We start from the raw sequence: 25953 nt of genomic DNA on the forward strand, positions 1-25953 counted from the left end.
GGACAGAGGAGCCTGGTAGGCTGCAGTTCATGGGGTAGCCAAGAGTGCGACACAACTGAGCGACTTCACTTTCACTTTCATGCATTGGAGAAGGAAATGGCAACCCACTCCAGTGTTCTTGCCTGGAGAATCCCAGGGACAGGAGAGCCTGGTGGGCTGCCGGCTATAGGGTCGCACAGAGTCGGACACGACTGAAACAACTTGGCGGCAGCACCAGAGTAAGTTATCTTACAAAACCATCTATCCAAAAAAAAAAAAAACCAAAAAACCCTGCTATCTTATATACTCTACAATTATCAAATGTTTCAAAATATAATAGATGAGAAAAGTTTCTACTGAGGATTAGAGCTGTTTCTTACGACACAGCAGTGTGATATATTTTCAATACATGGAAAATGAGGTGCAGAAAGGAAGGCTAGGAAAAGATGACCAAGAAACACCTACAAAATATTGATTAAACTAAGGCTGCCCCTACACAGCTGGGCAGAGATATCTACCCATCAATACATGTTAACAGCCGTTTGTGAAATAATGCAAACTACTACTGATAGGCAAATAGTTTTGGAAAAGTCTGAAGCTTCTATCAAGATGATGTGAAAGGAACCTTGGAAGTGGTGGAATTACTGGAACTAAAAATAAATAAGCCAAAATTTCATGTTCAACTTTAATGTATACCATGGTTAGAGAAAAGCTATGAGCAGAAAAAAAGCATATTTACCACAAAGCTTCAGTGAATTCAATTTAAGCTTTTGCATTTCTTATATATCTGTTTCATGACTCTATCCTTTCTTAACGATCTTCCAAAAAGATAAGACACTTCACCTTTTTCTAGAATAGAATAACTCATTGCAGTTACTGTATGTATTCAGGGAAAAAAATGGAACTGTTACTCAAGTCATCTCCAACTCTTTATGACTCCGTGGTCTGTAGCCTGCCAGGCTCCTCTCTCGGAATTCTCAAGGCAGCAAGAAAATTTCCTTCTCCAGGGGATCTTCCCAACCCAGGGATTGAATCCAGGTCTCCTGCATTGCAGGCAGATTTTTTACCACTAGCGCCACCTGGGAAGTCCCTTCTTACAGCTCTTCCAAAAAAATAAGACTTTATCCTTTTTTAGAATGGAATAAAACTCACTGCAGTTATTATATGTATCCATGAAACCTTTACATAAATCTAACCTAGAGTCCAGGAACCTTATTTTTCCTGTATCCTAAATATTCAATACTTTGCTATCTTGACTAGAAAGGAAAAGATGATAAAGAAATGCACAAAATGCAATGGATTAGTCAATCCAATTGGTTATATGAAGTGGTGTAATTATAGCACAAAGATGACAATACTCGGGCTTCCCTGGTGGCTCAGCAGTAAAGAATCTGCCTGCCAATGCACGAGACAACAGTTTGATCCCTGGTCTGGGAAGATCGCCCACACGCCATGGAGCAACTAAGCCTGTGTGTTTCAACAACTACTGAGCATACCTGCTGCAACTGCTGAGGCCTGTGTGCCTGGAGCCTGTGCTCCACATCGAGAGAAGCCACTGCAATGAGAAGCCCATGCACCACAACTAGAGTAGCCCCCTGCTCCCAAAAACTAGAGAAAAGCCCAAGCAGCAATAAATAAGTAATTTTTTAAAATGGCAATACTCAATTCCAGTGATCCCCAACCTTTTGGCACCAGGGATGGGTCTCGTAGAAGACAATTTTTCCACAGACTGGGGGTAAGGGGAAAGGTTTTGGATGATTCAAGTGCATTACATTTATTGTGCACTCTATTATTATTACATCAACTCCACCTCAGATTACCAGGCATTAAATCCCAGAGGCTGGGGACCCCCGTGCTCTAGTCAGTAAAATTAGAAGCCATCAAAAATTCCAAAATACAACTGACCCTTGAACAACAAAAGGGTTAGGGGCTCATTCATCCTCTATGAATCCAGGGGTTGAAAATCAAGTGTTAACATAGCCAGCCCTCTATATACAGTTCCACATCTGCAAACTCAACCAACCACTGATCATGTAGTACTATCATATTTTCTATGAAAATATGAAAACAATCTGAGTGGGAATTCCCTGATGGTCCAGGAGTTAGGACTTTACACTTTCAGTGTCAAGGGCCCAGGGAGTTCCATCTCTGGTCAGGGAACTAAGATCACACAAGATGTTGAGGGTAGGGTGGGCAGGGGGTGGAGTGGATGTGTGTAGGGTGTGTGTGTGGCAGTGGTGGGGGGGGAGTGTCTGTAGAATCTGAGTTTAAACAGACTCATGCAGATCAAACCCATGTTGTTTAAGTGTCAACTGCATTCTAACCTAAAAGCATTGATGCATTCTGATAATTCCAGGGAAAGATGAAACAGAAGATAAACTAGAACTTACAGAAAGAGACTTTAAATTTGCTATCAGTATTTATTACAAGATGTGTATGTTCTGAGTTTATACATGATAGCTGATGAGCAGTATATAATACACAGAAAACTTTGCTCCTTTTACGTATGTGTGTGCTAAGTCACTTCAGTCACATCTGACACATCCGACCCTATAGACTGTAGCCTACCAGGCTCCTCTGTCCAAGGGATTCTCCAGACAATATTACTGGAGTGGGTTGCCATGCCCTCCGTCAGAGGATCTTCCCGACCCAGGAATCGAACCCAAGTCTCTTGAGTCTCCTGCATTGGCAGGCTGGTCCTTTACCAATACAGCCACCAGGGAAGACCCACTGTCTTAAAGCCTATGTTTAAATGCTTATTAAAATATCTAATAATGCTGATCTTCACCACCCTTTTATTCTTACTTCTGTAAATTTATATGTAAAATGACTTTAAAATACAAAAAAATTGTAAAAATGGTCCATTAGACCCAAATGGTAAATTATGACTATTTCCCCTAGTATGAGAATTAAAAAAAAACAACAAAAACAAAAAACCTTGAGAACAAGTGCCATTTCCAACTGCTACCTTAGAAAGGCAGTTCGACTAATGTATCTCTTGTTGATCTATAGTGGATGGCTGCCTCAAGCTTGAATGCTGAAAAATGGGTCTTAAAAACATCTGTTCTATTTTCACCAAAGAATAACTGTCTAGAATGACTACCTATGTTATTTTGCCTAAAAAAAAAAGAAGATAAATCATTGTGGACTGCCTTGTAGCTTTCTCATTACATTTTATTCATCTCTGTAAACTTCAATAATAACTGTATCCCTGAAAGACAAAGCCACTCTCATAAAGCCAAATGAAACTAAGTTCCCGGGGTTTGAATCAAGGTGCTATGAATTTGCCTCCATTTTAGTGCTATGAGTCAAATCACATCCTTCACAAAACGAACAGTGTACTCAACACAATAAAAACTCATTTTAAAAACTCAGCATTAAAAACATGTCCTAGTGTACTATGCCCAAAATGCTGATTACTGGATTTATGACTATGCTGTTGGAGTAAGAACACCTCATAGAAATTCCCTTACTTCAGATTTCAATTCACTTACATCTCCAAACTATCCCAAAGAAGCATTTCACACTCTAAGGGAATGGCCCTCATTTCTCTAATATTTTAAGTTTCTTCAAATCTAAGAAAGAGCTTTAGAAAAGCCGACGACTAAGGGGTGCCCATGAGACACCTAAAAACACAATAGTAACCACACTGAAGAAGGTTATAGTTTCATGGAATAATAAAATTCCAAAATCTATACTATACAGTTCAGTACTCTTTCTACCAAATTAATTCAAGTCAAACCTTATTGGCCTCCAAATTCTAGCACATAAGCAAATTATGACTTAAATAGCATACCATTCCAGATCCTAATGTGATCAACTTTTCATTCAAGTTAATAATGTTCAACAAGGTCTTTCAAAGTTATAACCAAACAGAAATAATGTGAAAACTGAAGTAGAGAATATTTTTTTACCAGTTTTCATCAAGTTCTAAATGATGTCAAGCATTAAACTGAATACCTAATCATAATGCCCTATTTTACAACTACATGAAAAACATCTGTTGACTACTGTTCACAACTATTTCATCTCATTACAATCTATGAATAGAAAATGTACATTAGGAAAGCAAGCTTAACATCTAGAAAACACTAAGGTGCTTTATCTACTTACACAACAGTATTATCTCATTAGCATTTGTGGCTGATACTTTAACAAATCATTCCCCCCAAAGAAAAAGATGTAAATAATAAAGAATATATTCATTCATCCTTTAACATATGAGCATTTCCAACCACAAGGACTAACACTGCTGACTTGGTATTATGAGAAAGACTGACTCTAACTACACACAGCTATAATTTTCAAAGTGGTTCCAAGAACCAAACTGACACATTTTTAAAAGTAAGATGCAGGACTTCTCCTGGTGGTCTAGTGGTTAAGAATCAACCTGCCAATCAAGGGGACAGGTTTGATTTCTGGTCCGGGAAGACTCCACATGCCTTGGGAGCCTGTGTGCCAAAACAACGGAGTCCTGCACTCCAGAGCCCTCAGAGTGCAACTACAGAAGCCCGCCTGCCCTAGAGCCAGTGCACCTCAATAAGAGAAACCACTGCAATGAGAAGCTCGAACACTGCAACTACAAAGTAGCCCTTGCTTACTTCAACTAGAAGTCTACGTGATGCAATGATGACCCAGCACAGACAAAAATAAAAAAGAGAAATACATTTAAAAACTTTTAGAAAGGCAAAATGTAAATTATACATGTATACTGTACTTTTTTATATAATTATAATATTAACTTAAAAAAACTGTACAGTAAAGGGACTTCCCTGGAAATCCAGCGGTTTATGACTCATTGCTTATACTATAGCAGTGCAGGCTGGATCCCTGGTTAGGGATGTAAGACTCCGCATGCCACATGGTAAGGTAAGGGAGTATCCTATCAAATTATTCTTATTCCTTTTACCAAATCTTTCAAGGGACTTATCACAAGATTACAACTAATTATAAAGATGTAGAACCATAATGTCTATCTGCCATAAAAGATGGAAGAAAATGTATATGTCACAAGAATAAAAACCTGTTAATCTGTATTTCAACCAGATTTCACAATTCCAAAAGAAAAAAGTTTTAAAATATTAAATATGTTAAACCCAAGAGGAAAAACTTAAGCCTTAAAAAATTACAGATTAGCTTGAAATGTCAGGCTTCCTATGTAACATGTTTATGTGTCATTAACTTGCTAAATAAAACAATAAAAACAAAGCATCTTACATGTGAACTCACTGGGAAAACATTTTTTCTATTGGCTTTTCAATATGTCAGAACATTATACTATATATCCAGCTTAAGAGAACCTAAGGAACTCCTCATTTTTCCATCATCTCCAACTTTACCAGCTGAGAATTACATTTTTGGCAATCTTTTTTTTTTTTTTTTTCCATGCCACATGGCTTACAGGGTATCTCAGCTCCCTGATCAGGTATCAAACCCAGGTCCTCAGCAGTGAAAGTGCGGAGTCTTAATCACTGGACCACCAAGGAATTACCAATTTTCCTAGCAATCTTTAGTTAGCAAAATCAACTATTTAAGCAAATACTTAATCAAAAAAAATTAATTATGAGACTAGAAAGATTTTAAAATATACACCATTACTGTTTAAGAAATCAAATACAAAGCCACTAATTAGGTTTAAAAAAGAAACTTTGAATCTTAAGACTTTTCAAAACCAACTTTCTAGTTTAGGCCATATAGTGTCTTCTTGAGGCCATTTATAGACACGCTAACTTATGTTTTATAATTTCATGTAAATCTCACAGGCTGGCTGAAAAGGCAAATCTGAAGGAACCAAACCTGTTTGTAAAGTGGTAAAACTTTAGAGTGAGCCAGGTGAAATTGTGACCTGACCAACAAGAACAGAAAGTTCAGATGGCTGAATTTTTTTAATTATAATTTTTAAACAAAAGTATAGCTGATTTACAATACTGTGTTTCAGATGCACAGCAGTGATTCAGTTTATATATATATACAGTGTATATATATATATATATATATACACACACACACAGAGACACTTTTCAGATTCTTTGTCATCATAGGTTATTATAAGATATTGAATATAGTTTCCTGTACTATACACTAAGTCCTAGTTGTTTATTTTATAGATAGTAGTGTGTATATGTTAATCCCAAATTCCTAATTTATCCCTTTTCCCCTTCCCAATTGGTAACCCTAAGTTTTGTATGTCTGTGAGTCTGTTTCGTAAATAAGTTCATTTATGGCTTCATTATAAGTTCATGAACTTCATAAGTTCATTCATTTTAGATTCTACATACAAGTGATATCAAATGTGGATTTCCCTGGTGGTCTAGTCTAAGACTCTGCACTTCCAAATCAGATGGCATGGGTTCAATCCCTGGTTGGGAAACTAAGATCCCACATGCTGTGCAGCAGAGCCAAAAAATTAAAAAACAAAAAATTTTTAAGTGATATAAAACATTTGTCTTTGTCTTACTTCACTAAGTACAATAACGTCTAAGTTCATCTATGTTGCTGCAAATAGCATTATTTCATTCCTTTTTATAACTAATACCCCACTGTATGTACATATACACACGTATATATATAATTCCATTATCTTCTTTATCTACTCACCTATCAACAGACACTTGCTTCCACGTCATGGCTGTAATAGTGTTGCTATGAACAATGAAGTGCCTATATCTTCTCAAATTAGTTTTCTCCAAATATAAGTCCAGGAGTGGGACTGCTGTATCATATGGCAGTTCTATTTTCAGTTTTTAAAAGAGCCTCCATAGGGACTGCACCAATGTGAATTCCCACCAACATGCAGTAAGGTCCCCTTTTCTCCATACCCTCTATTTCTTCTTGATGTGTGCTCAGTCATGCTAGACTGGAATGCTAGACCGTTTGCAATCCCATGGACTACACCAGCCAGGCTCCTCTGTCCATAGGATTCTCCAGGCAAGAATACTGGAGTGCATTGCCATTTCCTTCTCCAGGAAATCATCCCAACCCAGGGATCAAACCCAAGGCTCTTATGTCTCCTGAATTGGCAGGCAGGTTAACACTAGTGCCACCTGGGAAGCCCATTCCCTCTTCAGTATTTATTTGTAAACTTTTTGATGATGGTCATTCTGACCAGTGTGAGGTGATATCTCATTGTAATTGTGATTTGCATTTCTCTAATAATTAGCCACACATGATGGTGTGGGAACTCACCTAGAGCCAAATACCCTGGAACGTGAAGTCGAATGGGCCTTAGGAAGTATTACTATGATCAGTTAGTGGAGGTGATGGACCACCAGCTGAGCTATTTCAAATCTTAAAAGGTGATGCTGTTAAAAGTGATACACTCAATGTGCCAGCAAATTTGGAAAACTCAGCAGTGGCCATAGAACTGGAAGAGGTCACTTTTCATTTCAATCCCAAAGAAAGGAAATGTCAAAGAACGTTCAAACTACTGTACAATTGTGCTCATTTAACATGCTAACAAGGTATTGCTCAATTCCTTCAAGCGAGGCTTCAGAATGACATTAAATGAGAACTTCCAGATGTACTGGAGAACTTTCAGATGGATTTGGAAAAGGCAGAGGAACAAGAAATCAAATTGCCAACATCTGCTGGATCATAGAAAAAGCAAGCAAATTCCAGAAAAACATCTACTTCTACTTCACTGATTATGCTAAACTCTTTGACTGTGCAGATCACAACAAACTGTGGAAAATTCTTAAAAGAGATAGGAATGCCAGAACACCTTATCTGCCTCCTGAGAAACCTGTATGCAGAAGCAACAGTTAGAAGTGGACATGGAATAGACTGGTTCAAAACTGGGAAAGGAGTATGTCAAGGCTGTACATATACTGTCACCCTGGTTATTTAAATTCTATGCCAAATAAATCATGTGAAACACTGGGCTACATGAATCACAAGCTAGAATCAAGACTGCCAGGAGAAATATCAACAAGCTCAGATATGCACAAAGCATAGAGGAACTAAAGAGCCTCTTAATGAGGGTGAAGGAGGAGAGGAAAAACTGGCTTAAAACTCAACATTCAAAAAACTAAGATCATGAATCCAGTCCCACCACTCCATGGCAAACAGGGACAGACTTTATTTTCTTGGACTCCAAAATCACTGTGGATGGCAACTGCAGCCATGAAATTAAAAGTCACTTGCTCTATGGAAGAAATGCTATGACAAACCTAGACAGAGTATTAGAAAGCAGAAACATCACTTTGCTGACAAAGGGCCATCTAGTCAAAGCTATGGCTTTTCCAGCAGTCATGTATGGATATGAGAGTTGGACCATTAAGAAGGCTGAGTGCCTAAGAAATGATGCTTTCGAATTGTGGTGCTGGAGAATGAGAGGGTAACAAGCAGGAAGGCCAGGGGTCTCCAAACGGAGAAAATAGGTTGCAAGTGTCAGACATTTTTTTATCGGAGAAGGCGATGGCACCCTACTCCAGTACTCTTGCCTGGAAAATCCCATGGATGGAGGAGCCTGGTGGGCCGCAGTCCATGGGATCTCGAAGAGTCGGACACGACTGAGTGACTTCACTTTCACTTTTCACTTTCATGCATTGGAGAAGGAAATGGCAACCCACTCCACTGTTCTTGCCTGGAGAACCCCAGGGACAGGGGAGCCTGGTGGGCTGCTGTCTATGGGGTCGCAGAGTTGGACATGACTGAAGCGACTTAGCAGTAGCAGCAAGCAGCAGGAAGAAACAAACTAGTGTTACATTTTTTTTCCCCTTCTCTATACAAATTTAAAAAGAGGTTTCTCTTAAAACTCTTGTGTTGCCATAATGACAACTGGTTCCACCTGAACTTATCTCAAACCTTGAGCTAACCAATGCATTTTTCTTATGGCAATGTTTTGCCTTAAACTGTGTTAATGTACCATGCATTTACCTCAGACTCTGCTTTCAAGTCGGTTCCAACTAAAGGCTCAGAACCATCATGACAAACCAGTATGTTATACGCATACATTGTTCTCCTAATCTATGTTAACGAAACTATATATTTGTATGGTGATCTGCCTTTCTTCAAGATTCATGTCAATCATTTTATGGCATGGCATGACTCACCTGGTGCCAAGATTATCTCAAAATGGATCTTGTGGGTGAGGGGCCTGGTGCCATTCTGAGTTTTAAGACATTTCCTTTCTTTAATTAGCAGACTGCTAATAGCATTCCAATCCCAAAGAAAGGCAATGCCAAAGAATGCTCAAACTACCGCACAACTGCACTCATCTCACACACCAGTAAAGTAATGCTCAAAATTCTCCAAGCCAGGCTTCAGCAATACGTGAACCGCGAACTTCCTGATATTCAAGCTGGTTTTAGAAAAGGCAGAGGAACCAGAGATCAACTTGCCAACATCCACTGGATCATTGAAAAAGCAAGAGAGTACCAGAAAAACATCTAATTCTGCTTTATTGACTATGCCAAAGCCTTTGACTGTGTGGATCACAATAAACTGTGGAAAATTCTGAAAGAGATGGGAATACCAGACCACCTAAACCTGCCTCTTGAGAAACCTATAGGCAGGTCAGGAAACAACAATTAGAACTGGACATGGAACAACGGACTGGTTCCAAATAGGAAAAGGCATACGTCAAGGCTGTATATTGTCACCCTGCTTATTTAACTGATATGCAGAGTACATCATGAGAAACGCTGGGCTGGAAGAAGCTCAAGGTGGAATCAAGATTGCCGGGAGAAATATCAATAACCTCAGATATGCAGATGACACCACCCTTATGGCACAAAGTGAAGAGGAACAAAAAAGCCTCTTGATGAAAGTGAAAGAGGAGAGTGAAAAAGTTGGCTTAAAGCTCAACATTCAGAAAACGAAGATCATGACATCTGGTCCCATCACTTCATGGGAAATAGATGGGGAAACAGTGGAAAGAGTGTCAGGCTTTATTTTGGGGGGCTCCAAAATCACTGCAGATGGTGACTGCAGCCATGAAATTAAAAGATGCTTACTCCTTGGAAGAAAAGTTATGACCAACCTAGATAGCATATTGGAAAGTAGAGACATTACTTTGCCAACAAAGGTCCGTCTAGTCAAGGCTATGGTTTTCCCAGTGGTCATGTGTGGATGTGAGAGTTAGACTGTGAAGAAAGCTGAGCACCGAAGAATGGATGCTTTTGAACTGTGGTGTTAGAGAAGACTCTTGAGAGTCCCTTGGACTGCAAGGAGATCGAACCAGTCCATTCTGAAGGAAATCAGCCCTGGGATTTCTTTGGAAGGAATGATGCTAAAGCTGAAACTCCAGTACTTTGGCCACCTCATGCGAAGAGTTGACTCACTGGAAGACTCTGATGCTGGGAGGGACTGGGGGCAGGAGAAGAAGGAGACGACCGAGGATGAGATGGCTGGATGGCGTCACTGACTCGATGGACATGAGTCTGAGTGAACTCCGGGAGTTGGTGATGGATAGGGAGGCGTGGCGTGCTGGGGTTCATGGGGTCGCAAAGAGTTGAACACAACTCAGTGACTGAACTGAACTGAATAGCTATATAACATCCAGCTAAAGACTATCAGGGGGGTAGTCTTTCTACCCGTTCTGATGTCTCTGTCAGAAGCTTTCTCTCTTCTGTACTTTAATAAAACTTTATTACACAAAAGCTCAGAGAGATTAAGCCTCATCTCTCGCCCCAGACTGGGGCAAGAATCCTGGCGTCTTTCATGGTTTAGCAATAACCTTTCAAGAAAACTCTTGAGAGTCCCTTGCACAGCAACACAAGCAAACCAGTCAATCCTAAAGGAAATCAACTCTGAATATTCACTGGAAGGACTGATGCTGAAGCTGAACCTCCTATACTTTGGTCACCTGATGTGAAGGGCTGACTCACTGGGAAAGACCTTTGATGCTTGGAAAGACTGAAGGCAGCAGGAGAAGGAAACAACAGAGGATGAGATGGTGGCATCACTGACTCAATGGACATGAGTTTAAGCAAACTCTGGGAGACGGTGAGGGACAGGGAAGCCTGGTGTGCTGCAGTCCACGGGGTCGCAAAGAGTCGGACACGACTTAGTGACTGAACCACCAACACCATTCCAGTGGCAGAAAATGAAAAGGAAATAAAGAGCCTCTTGATGAGGTGAAAGATGAGTGGAAAAGCTGGCTTAAAACTCAACATTCAAAAAACTACGATCATGGCATCTGGTCCCATCGCTTCAATGGCAAATAGATGGGGAAAAAGCAGAAACAGTGACAGATTGTATTTTCTTGGACTCCAAAATCACTGCAGATGGTGACTGCAGCCATGAAATTAAAAGATGCTTGCACCTTGAAAAAAAGTATGACAAACCTACACAGTGTATTAAAAAGCAGAGACATCACTTTGCAGACAAAGGTCAGTATAGTCAAAGCTATGGTTTTTCCAGTAGTCACATATGGATATGCTAGTTGGACCAAAGGCTGAGCACTGAAGAATTGAGCCTTTCAAATTGTGGTGCTGGAGAAGACCCTTGAGTGTCCCTTGCAAAGCAAATAGATCAAGCCCAGTCAATCCTAAAGGAAATTAACCCTGAATATTCACTGGAAGGACTGATGTTGAACTTGAAGCTCTAATACTTTGGCTACCTGATGCAAAGAGGCAACTCACTGGAGAAGACCCTGATGCTGGGAAAGACTGAAGGCAAGAGGAGAAGAGGGTGATCGAGGATGAAATGGTTTGATGGCATCACAAACTCAATGTACATGAGTTTGAGCAAACTCTGCAAGATAGGACAGGGAAGCCTGGCGTGCTGCAGTCCTCAAGTTCACAAAGAGTCAGACACAACTTAGCAACTGAACAACAATAATAATAATTAGCTCACGTGACTATCTGTATGTTGCCCATCGGTATGTCTTTTGGAGAAATGTCTTTTTAGGTCTCTGTCATACAGCTAGACTTTAGATAAATGCCTGAATAGCTAATGAAAAACTCCCTCCTGTATCATTTCTGTTCTAAGTCAATTAATAATGGCCAAATCAAAGTCATCTTTCCGTTCTTCAAAAAGAAATGGTTCCTACAGCTGTAAAAGTAAGAGTTGGTAATCTGGCAAAAACTGACAATACCCTGCGAATATAGCACGATATATTAGAGTAATATATAGGACAAAAACTTAACCTGGTTATCAACTTCCTAACCATCAGGCTATAGGAAACTTGGAAAGGTTCGTAAAGATATTCATAGAATTTCAAAGAGGCCCTCAAGAAACTTATTTTAAACTGAGATAGGTGTTTAAAAAGTCAGTTAATTATATATTTCATGGTTAGTGTCAGATGTTTGGTCACTAAGTCGTGTCCGACTCTTTTGAGACCCCATGCACTGTGGTCCACCAGAGGGTCCTCTGTCCACAGGACTTCCCAGGCAAGAATACTGGAGTAGGTTGCTGTCTCCTTTTCCAGGGGCTCTGCCCCACCCAGAGATTGAACTTACATCTCTTGCATTATCAGGAAGATTCTTTACCACAGAGACAGCAAGGAAGCCCAGCGTCAGCTGTTTTCACTGCTACTATAGTACTGACAACTAGCAGGAAGAATAGTGGCCAAAAGAAATGATACAAATCAGCTTATTTATAAAACAGAAACACAGACTTAGAAAAGGAAGATGGGTGGAAGGGGTAGTTTCAGAATTTGGGATAGACAGGCATACACCAGTATATTTAAAATGGATAACCAACAAGAACCTACTGGATAGCATGGGGAACTCTGCTTAATGTTTATAGCAGTCTGGATAGGAGGGGAGTTTGGGGGAGAATGGATACATGCATATATATGTATGGCTGAGCTGCTCTTCTGTACACCTGAAACTATCACAACAGTGTTAATCGGTTATATTCCAATATAAAATAAAAAGTTAAAAAAAAAAACCTAAATGCTCTTTAAAAAATTTTTTAAAAGGGGGCCCACATCTGTGGAACTAGTAAAATGTGTTATCTTGGAGGCCACACGGGAAACTGGCAGACCTGAATAAGTGAAGAAATAAGTTATTAATGGCAAAAGTCACTAAGCACAGACTGCCTGGGAGAAAACACATATACAACAGATAGAAGCTTACCCATAAAATAAACAGATTTGACATAAAAAACTACATGGATCAAGAATAGAAACACAGTAAACAGAACAAGCAGCTAACAGTCATAAAAAAGACACTGTGTATCACTAGCATTCAAGGTTCACAAAATATAAAAGACAACAACTTCTTTCTACCATATTTATGAAATCTTACAGATTAGATTAATAGTAATCCAGTCAGTCGATCTATGAGGAGCAAACATCTTGAGCATTAGCAAACTTATGAAGTGGTCATTCAAGGATCATTTCTGAAGGACAAAATGGTACATTTTGGTATCAATCACCAAGATTTAATACTACCATATGATGATGATTTACATAAGAACACTAAATCTGGATTTGAGGTGGGGGCGGGAGGGGGAAATAAAAACAAAAAAAAACAGTAATTTCAGTGTTTTCTAATTATAATACATCTGTACCACCCAATACCATGGTGTGATAAGGAAAATAAGGTTAAATCTGTATGTGCAGACAGGAAAATGTCTATGATATATTAATTAACTGAACACAAAAATTTATAAATAAGGTGTATTCCCAATTTGTTTAACTTAAAAAGAACACATATTCTTTATAAATACAAAGAAAAAATTTGAAGAGACTCAACTTTGGTAAATGAGATTTAAGCTGGGATTGGCAGATAAGCACACCAACATGCCTACACTAGAGGGAAGTTCACTTGTTACCGTAGGGAATTTTGTATCATTTCACTTTTTATATGAAGCTTTGTGACTCTGAATTTAAAAGAGGCAGAGCTTACATAAAGTTATATGGCTAAAAATATAAAGTACTAATAACCATAGTTCTTAAACATTTCACAACCTAAGGATAAATTCCTAAATTCATGGTGGCAAAAACTAAAACTAAATAAATAAATAAATCCATCCACAGGTGGCAAGATTAATTTTAAACTTTTTCCTTATATGAATTTTCAAAAATTAAAGTAATAGTAACATCTTAATTCCAAACCACCAGTCTCATATTTTTAAGGAACAAAATTTCCCAAGACTGAACCATAAAACAGAGTGAAAGAAAACACCCTGCAATCATTAATTTTCAAATCATTCAATAAAGTTTTGTATACAATTGGCTGGGAGGTAGGGGAGCCCAAGCCATAAAGATGGTCCAGCAACTGGACAGGATCTTCCAAGACTGAGGAAAGCACACTGTAACAACAATACCCTCAGCATTCCGCCAAGTCTTCCCTTTAACCTGAACCTTTACACTACCAATAACTCTCTGAACAACAATTTTTTAAAATATGAAAAGCACTACTCACAGAACTGATCGCCACACATGTGGCACCCTGACACAATGAAGTTATAACCTGCTTTGAAAAAAGTGTTAGTTGCTCAATTGTGTCCAACTCCATGGATTGTAGTCCGCCAGGCTCCTTTGTCCGTGGGGTTTTTCAAGCAAGAATACTAGAGTGGGTTGCCATTTCCTTCTCTAGGGATCTCCCTGACCCAGGGACTGAACCCAGGTCTTCCACATTGCAGGAAGTTCTTTACCATCTAAGCCACCGAGGGAAGCCTATAATATGCTTTGCTTTTAGCAAAAGCAGAAGAATGCATGCTTAGTCGCTCAGTTGTGTCCAGCTCTTTACAATCCCATGGGCAGTAATCTGCCAGCTCCTCTGGCCATGGGATTCTCCAGGCAAGAATACTGAAGTGGGTTGCTATTTCCTACTCCAGGGGAGCAGAAGAATTAGATCAAGTAATTAAAATCTAGGCAGAATTTTAGAATGTGAGTTAGCGGTTAAAGTCCTACAATCTGACTTTCCAACATAACATCTACAATTAACTCAAAAGAAAATTTACCATTTAAAAAATTATGAAGCATAAAAGTGGCAAGTAACTAAATTAGCTCATATGCAAAGCACTCAGAACAATGTGTGGCACAAAGTACGTACTGTTAAGTGTTTATAAAAACATTTAAACAGCTGTTTCATCACTAAAGATTAACCTGTGTCCCCAGTTCTCCCACCCTAGCCTACACTAGGCACAAATGACATTTGAAAATCTTTCAACACTATCAAGACAACTGTTTGTGATATTTGAGTTAGCATATTTGAGCTCCTTGAGGTACCAATGTCTTGAAAACTCAAAAATCAAATTTTCTCTCTCCAACAAATTCATACTTCTATTTCATAATTATTTCAAAATTCCTGTCACATAAGAGCACACATCTTAATCAAAAATAAATATATACTGAAGACATTCAGGAGCTACTAACTGTGACAAAAACAAGATACAAAGAAATACAATTCTTATTTTTTTAAAAGAGAGAAAAGGAAGAGCCTGGGAATATGTGAACCATGAAATATAGGATTTTAAATCTAGGAAGTGATTTTTGCTTTTTTCCGTTTTAAATCTTTCTGAATATTAGAATATTCAAAAAGGCAGTATGCTTATTACAACATGTCACGTTGTTACATATGAACTATATTAATGATCACTATAATAAAGGATAAATACTAAAATTTTACAAAAATACTGAGGAAAACGCTGAAGACAAAATAACTAGCAAAAGAAAAGGAAAATAATGACCAACATCATATAGTTCTCTCCCACCAGATTCTGTGGAAAACAATTCAAATGCACTATCATCTTTAATTCTCAAATTATTTTTATTCTAGTGGTTAAAAAAAACAAACTTGACCAGGTCTATAAAGCTAAAAACAGTAGCACTGAAATATTAATCCCAGTTCTGTCTCCAAAACTCAAGTACTGCTACATTACACAGCCATTACCAATAGGAAGAATAGAGAAAAGGAGTTTAGACTTATTCTCTATTAGCTAACAGATTTTCCTACAAGAATATCTATTTGAAACAAAAAAATAGGTACACAAGAAAATAAACTTATAAATACATACCTCTACTTCATCTCCTTCACTAATTTCTTTTTTTATATCAGGTGGTGGTGGTAATCTAACTTCATTGAATGGAACCTGACGTTCTGGCTGCCAACTGAAGGATTAGAAAATAAATGAACTTTAATATATACTATTCTAATACTCCTTAATACAGAAGCTATATAGTCTATGGTTGGCACTGTAAATTTTTCAAATCAATCATTTAGCTTTCCCCTCAAAAAAACAACCTCTGCTTGAAAACTTTTTCTAAGCAGAATGTTGAGCTAGAACAGATTTTGCATAGCTCTTGATGAAGTTCATAGGTAATTAACGTCATTGATAATAATTACATACTACCTTCCTAATCATTCATCCTAAGGTGACAGCACATACATCATTCTGCAAATGAAAAAGGCTAAGCTCATAGTAATGACTCAGATTTAAAATAATGTCATTCATCACTGCTACACAGTGATCAACTTGCTGCAAACATTTTTACAACTAAATGACCTGTCAAAGGAACACAATTCCAAAGATTATAAAATATAAACTGCATAATTCCTTTTTAGTGTACATGTTCACAGAAATATAGAAAACTAGTCAATATTATTCTGAACAGTAAATTACAAAAAGATTTATTTTTCTTACAATTTCTTTTCTACAATGAACACATATAATTAAAACCTAGAAAAAAATATTTTAATCTTTGTAGTAAATACAAATGTATTAAAACTACTGCTTTAGCTGTGCTTTTTGTGTGCTATATTTTATAACTAAGTTGATAAAATTAAAATGCTTTCCTATTTTAGGTCCTAATAAATCATTCATATGCCTGGGAGGTACAACAGCACATAATATATTCCTATGGCTTCTAAGAGTCGGACACGACTGAGCAATTGAACTGAACTGAACCGATGGGCTTTTATATGCCAACGATGGGCAAAAAAGAGACAAGTAAAAGATATTGGAGTGCTTTCTTTTCATCTTTACTGTCTAAATAACAGGTGCTCAAAGACAGGAATCATCTCAACACTTGTTTCTACATGAAACAGCTGTTGGGCAGATAGCTCTTCAGGTAGTTCCAGAAACAGCTTAAAAGGGAAAGCTGCCCAATTCTTTTCTGACCTTCAATTATACAGTGCTTCTTTATAATCCTTCCTAACCAAGCTTAGCACACATCTTTGACATTTTTAGTCCTTTACCTAACCTCTGCAATATCTATGAAACTGTTTATTATTCCTTAAGACTAATCAAGCAATTTAAGGCAGCCTAATATACTTATTTCGCTAAAATGGCATTTGGAAGGCCTTATATAGTATCATTTAACAATTCTGGGTTTTAAGAAGTATGCATGTTATAATTACATCCATGCCATCTTTTTTGCAAAAACTGATTCATGTTCACATGTGATTTGGCAAAGAAAGGAGTCTTGGAAAAAGTGACAAGTGAATGGTGAGCAAAAAACCAAGTGAAGTCATCAAGAACTAAAAATCATTTTAACTCAAAAAGATAATCAAACCAAAGAACCCCCCACCCAAAAGCACCTTCATTTTCCGATCGCAAAAGGAATATCCAAAAGCAGCAGTTTGGCACTACCAATCATCAAAATTAGGATCTCTATCAATAAAAAATAACTTACTTGTTCTCAAAAACAACTGTAAGGGAGTCTTCATGAACATCTTTGATAAATCCCTGTAAAAAAATTAAAAGGAAATAAATATTCAATTAAATGTTCCCTTAACTCTAAACCACTATATTAGAGATACAAAGACAATATGGAATACTGATAACTCAGAGCTTGGAATAGGCTGATCAGGTTTTGCTTTCCATGTCCATCATTTATGAGTTGTATTGACCCTGCAAATTACCTAACCTCTCTTTCATGATTACAACAGATATTAAATGACACTATATTACTGTCAATCAGAATTGCAATATTCTCAACCTTTGCCAAATGCTCACACACTCGTGAACCACTAGGCACTTAAATTCTTTTCTAAAATATCTTTATCACACTACTATTACTACTACTACTAAGTCGCTTCAGTCGTGTGCGACTCTATGCGACCCCAAAGTGGGCAGCCCACCAGGCTCCCCCGTCCCTGGGATTCTCGAGGCAAGAACACTGGAGTGGGTTGCCATTTCCTTCTCCAATGCATGAAAGTGAAGAGTGAAAGTGAAGTCGCTCAGTCATGTCCGACTAGTAGCAACTCCATGGACTGCAGCCTACCAAGCTTCTCCATCCGTGGGATTTCCCAGGCAAGAGTACTAGACCCCATAATATACAGTATCAACTAGCTAAATAAATACACACACAAACTTGTAGTACTTCTTTAAAACATGTCCTCATCAATTTCCAAAAATATTTAAATACTATGTGTCAGATATTATTTTAAGCAAATTAGCAAACTGAAGACTGAGAAACAAACTGACAGTGGAGAAACCGAAAGTAAATAGATCAGCACTGCCACCTCGGAAAATCGCTTAACTAAAGAAAGTCTTAACAGAGGAGAAGGTAACAGATGAGGCTGAAAAATCATTTTACTTTCTTTAATAATGCAGGATGATCAATCACAAAATATGTAAGTCATGTATCTAGTCTCTCAATGCCCTCCTCCCACATTTGCTACTCAACTGTATGATTCCGTAATTTTGCCTGGATCGCCCTTCAGCTCCAAACGCCTGTGATCGATTTAATTGCGTGCTATGGGGCATTTCAACGCATATATCTTCATGCAAGGCCTAAAACGCAAAGATACTTCCCAGAGTGCAGTAGTAGCTCCTGACTTGCAATTCTGAAGACTGTTCTCCTCTCAAAGGTAGAGATGCTATTCAGTTGAAGCTGTGATTTTTCTAATCACACTACAACAATGACTTCTCAGCCAGTCTCTACTTCTACTAGTTTATCTGCACATCTACTTTCAGCAATCATTTTGCTCACCAGCAAATCTCTCTTTATTATACTCTTGCCATTTGTAAGGTAAAGAATTTGTAAGGTAAGTAATATTTTCTCAAAAACTGAGAATTACCAAATTCATAAATACTAGAGTAAGACATATCTTTCCATAGGAGATCAGCCAAACTTTCACTAATGCCTTCTAGTACTTAACAAACAAAAATAAAAGTGTTTGAAATGTTCCATTAATCTTTATCATTTCTATATAATTTGTATATTGGGTAAGTTCAACCAGAGCTCCAAAGCATTAGAAAATTCTACTGTTATAATAAAAATCTTTTCCTATCTAAAAATCAGTGCTTATACCTCTCCCCACTCCTACTTTACATACACCACAAACATCAGCATCAGCTTTGGGCGCACACATTTTTAACATTTATAGGAAAAAAGATAACTCTGGTATGAGATTAAATAAAGTAAAAACTTGATACCCAAGTAAAGTGTATTTGGACTGTAGTAAACAATTAAAGGACATGTTCTAATCCCCATACCCTAGATTCCTGTGATAAAGAACTTCTAATGGTCAAATCTCTATAAAATTGACACACTGATACAGAACACAGTAAACACTTCTCAATTCACGAGAATAATGGTGTTTCCTAGATACTCAAAGAGATGGCAGGGTTAGGTCTCTGCCAAAATGAGAGTCAGGAAATGCCAAATAACAATGGCAACATTTTCCTGCACACGATTTTATGACTAAGTATCCCTAACTCTCTTCCTTTTTAGTCCAACCTTTGGGGATTTGGTCTCTTCCTATTCATACTCATCTGGCCCAAAAACCTATTTCTCAGAATACTCTGACGTTTCCTTTTCTTCTCTTCATGTATATACAAACGCAGAAGATTTCAAGCCATCATAAAATGGTCCCTTAACTTGTTCATTCATGCAGCTGGGTATATGTTTACAGTTGAATCTCTTAACTACAATTTAAAATAATCATGGATAAGTGACAAGGCACTTTAACATATTTAAAGTACAATCAAAACGTTTTAGGAAGCCATCCCTGATGAAAAAAAGCATTATACAGTCAAAACTCAGGAATGCCAAAAATTATATGTAAACCAGGAGTAAGAGAGGGATGAAGGGAATAGGAGGAAAATCTGAGCACTTGAACTAATTGAAGAACTGTTTTTTTCAAAAGCAATTCAAAATAAAATAACCTAAAATAAAAATTTAAAAGACAACTCAAAGATTCAGTAAGGTCCCAGGTTAACCAAAATTAATTTTCCTTTCTAGCTAAAAATAAACAGCTGAAAAATAAAACAAATCAAAAAAATAGTCTACTAACAACAGCAAAGTCCTAGAAATACCCTCAACAACACAAAAACTGCACACAACCTATGTGCTGACATGTGTAAAACTTAATTAATGAATTAGAATATTTAGAAAAATGTAAACCACATCTCATTTTTACATCTTGATATTTTAAACTTGTCAATATACATTTAAATAGAATTCCACTGAAACACTAAGGACTGTAATTCTGTTGAGGGAATAAGAAGTTGCACTTTAGTAACAAGAAAGCATTCAAAATGACAACTTTTAAATGATGGTAGGGAAAAACAAGAAAACACTATCCATACCAAATACTAGAATTTGTTTTAAAGCTACAGTAAAAAAGACCAAAAAAAGACAAGGTATTTGGTAATTTTTAGGTGGGAGCTTAAATAGCCAATAGAAAGAACAAAGTGCGGGCTCCAAATATCTGCCTAACTGAAACACACATTTTTCAAGTTACAGAACACTACAGCTGAAAAACAGGTTTTTCAATTCGATTAGGGTAATCATAAGGGTGACACCACCCTTATGGCAGAAAGCAAAGAGGAAATAAAGAGCCCTCTTGATGAAAGTTTAAGAGGAGAGTGAAAAAGCTGGCTTAAAACGCAATATTTAGAAAACAAAGATCATGGCACCCAGTCTCATCACTTCATGGCAAATAGATGGGGAAACAATGGAAACCATGAGAGACTTCTATTTTCTTGGGCTCCAAAATAACTACATATGGTGACTATAGCCATGAAATTAAAAGACGCTTGCTCCTTGGAAGAAAAGCTATGACCAACCTAGACAGCATCTTAAAAAAGGCAGAGTTTGCCAACAAAGGTCCATCTAGTCAAAGCTATGGTTTTTCCAATAGTCACATATGGATGTGAGAGTCATAAAGAAAGCTGAGTGCTGAAGAACAGATGCTTTTGAACTGTGGTGTTCGAGAAGACTCTTGCCAGTCCCTTGGACTGCAAGGACATCAAACCAGTCAATCCTAAAGGAAATCAGTCCTGAATATTCACTGGAAGGACTGATGCTGAAGCTGAAACTCTAATATTTTGGCCATGTGATGTGAAGAACTGACTCATTGGAAAAGACCCTGATGCTGGGAAAGACTGAAGGCACGGGGAGAAGGGGACAACAGAGGATGAGATGGTTGGATGGCATTACTGACTCAACAGACATGAGTTTGACAAGCACCGGGAGTTGGTGATGGACAGGGAAGCCTGGTGTGCTGTGGACCATGGGGTCGCAAACAGTCAGACACGAGTGACTGAACTGAATCATAGGGGGGAAAATCCTATAGTTTAAGTAACAATAAACATGATATGAATGAATTTCAGGAATTGAAAGGTTGAGGTTATACAGTCAAAAGTCAGAACAGAAGAATTACGGACCCTGGCTATGGGAAAGCCACTCAGAAAATAAGCAGACCTTCCAGATTCCACAATTTCTTTTAAAGACCTTCCAGATGCCTCATTCTCACTGTAGAGAAAGAGAAGCTGAAAAACTATACACATATATACAGCCCCCAAGTTTTACTCCCTAGATTATAAATGTTGAACCTAAAATTTCATCTTGGGACTTCCTGGTGGTCCAGTGGCTAAGACTCTGCTCTCCCAATGGAGGGGGCCCAAATTAAATCCCTGGTCAGGAAACTAGATCCCATATACTGAAACTAAAGACTCCACAAAATATTTATTTTTTAAAATAAATATTAAAAAACCTCATCTTCTGTCTGGAACACTTTCCATTAAATCCTTATAAATTAAATAATAGAATGCTTTTGCTAATTCATGTTTTTAAACTCCAAAAAGTCAAGTCTGATAACAATACTATTTTGAAGAAATAAGGCACCTTTCCTAAAAAGCCTATTTAAGATAAAGTCCCAGAACAAAACATCAAAATCTAATTTACCTACCTTGTTTAAAATACTGATCAATTTATCAGAGGCTCTGCTTGAGTGATGGCTTAGAAATCTACAGAGATCCATAAATCCCTTTGAAAACATTCCCACTAAATTCATTAGGAACACATGATACTAGCCTAAAAAAATTTCTTGGCCTGCAAAGTGTCATTTCAAATTCACTTGCTACTTAGGTTTCTCAAAATCCTGTAATGACCTCCTATTATTGCAATTCATTACAACACAAAATTTACTTATCCTATAAAGAGGGAAAAAGAAACTTAAAAAAACATTCAGGGTCTTCCCTGGTGGCTCTGTGGTAAAGAATCCACCTGCCAATACAGGAGACACTGGTTCGATCCCTGGTCCAGGAAGAGCCCAAGTGCCATGGAGCAACTAAGCCCGTGTGCCACAACTACTGAGCCTGTGCTATAAAGCTGGGGAGCCGAAACTAGTGAAGCCCAAGTATCCCAGAGTCCACAAGAGAAGCCACCACCACAATCAAAAGCCCAACTATAGAGTAGCCCCCACTTGCCACAACTAGATAAAGCATGTGCTGCAATGAAGACTCAGCAGAGCCTCCCCCTAAAATAAGTAAATCAATAAATTTTAAAAAATCTTAATACTCAGCAAACTACTAACAGAAGTCTTACAGCTTAAATCCTTAAAACAAGATGTAAGTGGAAGCCCATACCCCAAAACCCTAAAGCTGTTAAGTCTTAAACTTCAAAATTCTTGTTAGAAGCATTTACTGATTATCAATAGACTGAACAAAAAGGGCCATCAAGAAACAGAATAATCTTCCTAATTGGAAACTATATTTTTTCCTTAATATTTACTTGGCAGGGTCAGGTCTTTGAGGCAGCACGCAAGATCTTCACTGTAGCATTCGGAATCTTTAGCTGTGGCGTGTGGAATCTGGTTCCCTGACCAAGGACAGAACCCCAAGTGCAGAGTCTTAAGCCACTGGACCATCACAGAAGACCACCAAAGAAGTCTATGTTTTTAATGACTCTAATCCCAAGTGGTAAAAGCAAAGCACCATCATTTTATTCTCCTAAGCAAGCAAAGAAACTCTCACAGTCACATGACTGCCTCCTTCAAATCTGATCAAGTATTCCTATAAAATTTAAGATCTATTCCAGTTTCTCTTCTTTAAAGACTTTCTCAGGATCAGTGGCATGAAATTAAAAAAAAAAAAAAGGTTATATTTATTTAGCACAACAGTCAAATTAACTACATTTCAGTCATCTTTTCCAATGTGTTAGGACATTACCACCCTTATGGCAAAAAGTGAAGAACTAAAGAGCCTCTTGATGAAAGTGAAAGAGGAGAGTGAAAAAGTTGACTTAAAGCTCAACATCCAGAAAACTAAGATCATGGCATCCGGTCCCATCACTTAATCGCAGACAGATGGGGAAACAGTGGAGACAGTGGCTAACTTTATTTTTCTGGGCTCTAAAATCACTACAGATGGTGATTGCAGCCATGAAATTAAAAGACACTTACTCCTTGGAATGAAAGTTATGACCAACCTAGACAGTGTATTAAAAAGCAGGGACATTACTTCGTCAACAAAGGTCCATCTAGTCAAGGCTATGGTTTTTCCAGTGGTCATGTATGGATCTGAGAGATTATTAAAAAAGCTGAGCACCGAAGAATTGATGCTTTTGAACTGTGGTGTTGGAGAAGACTCTTCAGAGTCCCTTGGACCACAAGGAGATCCAACCAGTCCATCCTAAAGGAGATCAGTCCTGGGTGTTCATTGGAAGGACTGATGTTGAAGCTGAAATTCCAATACTTTTGCCACCTGATGCGAAGAGCTGACTCACTGGAAAAGACCCTGATGTTGGGAAAGATTGAGGGCAGGAGGAAAAGGGGACAACAGAGGATGAGATGGTTGGATGGCATCATCAATTCGATGGATATGGGTTTGGGTGGACTCCTGGAGTCGGTGATGGACAGAGAGGCGTGGCATGCTGCGGTTCATGGGGTCACAGATAGTCGGACACAACTGAGGGAACTGAACTAGGACATTACAACTGATGGCTCAATTACTGAAGCAAATTTACGATAAAATATTGCATTTCTAAATAAATAAATAATAATGTATTTCTGAACATAAACTGACAAAGAACAGACCTGTGGTTGCCAAGGGGGAGTAGAGTGGAGGAGGGATGGATCGGGAGTTTGACACTAGCTGATGCACACTATTATATACAGGACAGAAAAACAACAAGGTCTTACAGTATAACACAGGGAACTATAGTCTATATCCTGTAACAAATTATAAGGGGAAAGAATATGAAAATATATATATATGCAAACCAAATCACTTACACTTAGCTGTACAACAGAAACACAACAATTGTAAATCACCTATACTTCAATAAAATATTTTAATAAACTAAAATAAATTCTCAATATATTAAGAGGGACAGGCTTCAGTTTGTTAGATCCTATAGGGCCTTTCCTCTGACTGGGTACACTCTCCATTTTCCCCACCTCCACAGTTAAAGTTCACTGCTGCAGGTAAATGTAATTACAAAAACATTAACCCCTGAGAAAGGAAAAGGTTAATAAGCATAATTTACGAAAAATCTGACCTCTGGTTTTTGTTTTTAAAAAATTGACAAAATGGATGTTCACTTGTTATTCTTTGATCAATTATCAGTTTAGTGATTCTCTGGCCCCAGTCTACCTTCCCAGCTCATCAATTCTAACATTCTGAGTCCCTAAAATCAGGATGCTTCCTAGAATTGATGGCATCTTAAAATAGCAAACAGCTGAATGGCTGCCAGGATATAAATGTCACTGTTAAGCATGCTCAAACTTGGTTTGCTTGCAATTTTCTGTGGCACTTGACTGCAACCCCTTGATAATTCAATCTGCAAACCAATGAAGTACCATTTTAGGAAGGATTTAGGTTTCTTACCAGAAGGTTGTTATGTTGACACCTTCTGATAAAATCAAGAAAGCACCAGCATCAAAACTTGCAGAGTGAGTGAAAATTCTTGGAAGAAAATCCTGGAGATAACAGAGGAGAGCTCTTTTAATGTATGCTTGCAACATCAATGCTCTCCATGGCACTGAGGAAAATATTGTAAGAAGAAACACGATCATCTGAACATAAAGATGTCACAGCCAATTTATTTCGCTTGTACTTTCCATTTTATGAATCTTAAGTGTTCAAAGATAATCTTTCACTAAGCATACACCAAGAGTTCTAAAAAATAAAACTATGACTACTCAGATCAATTGGCAACATTTGTTCTTAGTGCTTCTTACAACTGATGCCATTCTAAAAAAATTGTATAACTCTTCCACTGATTTCCCAAATCTACTTACAGAAAAAGAATCCATTCTCTGGACTCTAAGACCCAAATTTCAACTATACACACATCTTCACCCATCACTTACTTTTGTACCTAAAAACATTATCAATAATTAGAATTGTCTGCTGTCCTGTTTTTGCACTTTACACCTGTATGATCCATTTTACAGGATTAAAAAAAGAAAAAAGTGAATACAGCAAACTATTTCTTAATCAGGGTTCTAAGAGAATATAATATAGTTCAATCACTAAGGCATTCATTGTGTGTAATGAACTAACTCCTCACCCAGGCATAAAGAAAAGTATTAGCTATGCACAATCCTTGGAAAAACTGAAAATAACAGTTTCTCTGTTTTATAATTCAGATGAGAAACTCTATTAGGTTGAGAAAATTGACTTAGGGACTCCCGGAGCTAGGTGGTGATATTTACCTAAACAATTTTACACATAAGGGTCCCAATTCAATCTGCAAACTGAAGGAGCTGAAGCTTCTTCAATTAAGGTTATTTCCAGGCACTCAAAGACATGCCAGAAGTACTTAAAACTACTCCTCTCCCCAACAAAATACCAGATATTCTTTCTGGAACTTTTATGTCAAGTAATTTATAAAGAATT

At 37.8% G+C, this 25953-nt stretch overlaps 1 protein-coding gene across 6 annotated transcripts in view; it reads right to left on the reverse strand.

Annotated features, from left to right (window-relative positions):
• FXR1 (FMR1 autosomal homolog 1) overlaps window positions 1-25953 on the reverse strand; it is a 69802-nt gene that overhangs the window by 31324 nt on the left and 12525 nt on the right. For all 6 annotated transcript variants that reach the window (XM_004003113.5, XM_004003112.5, XM_012098356.4 and 3 more), the window contains exons 2-3: window positions 17513-17565; window positions 15895-15988 (exon numbers count right to left, since the gene is read on the reverse strand). In XM_004003113.5, coding sequence (XP_004003162.1) covers window positions 15895-15988; window positions 17513-17565 — 147 coding nt within the window. The remainder of the gene's footprint in view (window positions 1-15894; window positions 15989-17512; window positions 17566-25953) is intronic.

Source organism: Ovis aries, chromosome 1 (assembly GCF_016772045.2).
Source record: "Ovis aries strain OAR_USU_Benz2616 breed Rambouillet chromosome 1, ARS-UI_Ramb_v3.0, whole genome shotgun sequence".
Taxonomy (NCBI): Eukaryota; Metazoa; Chordata; class Mammalia; order Artiodactyla; family Bovidae; genus Ovis; species Ovis aries.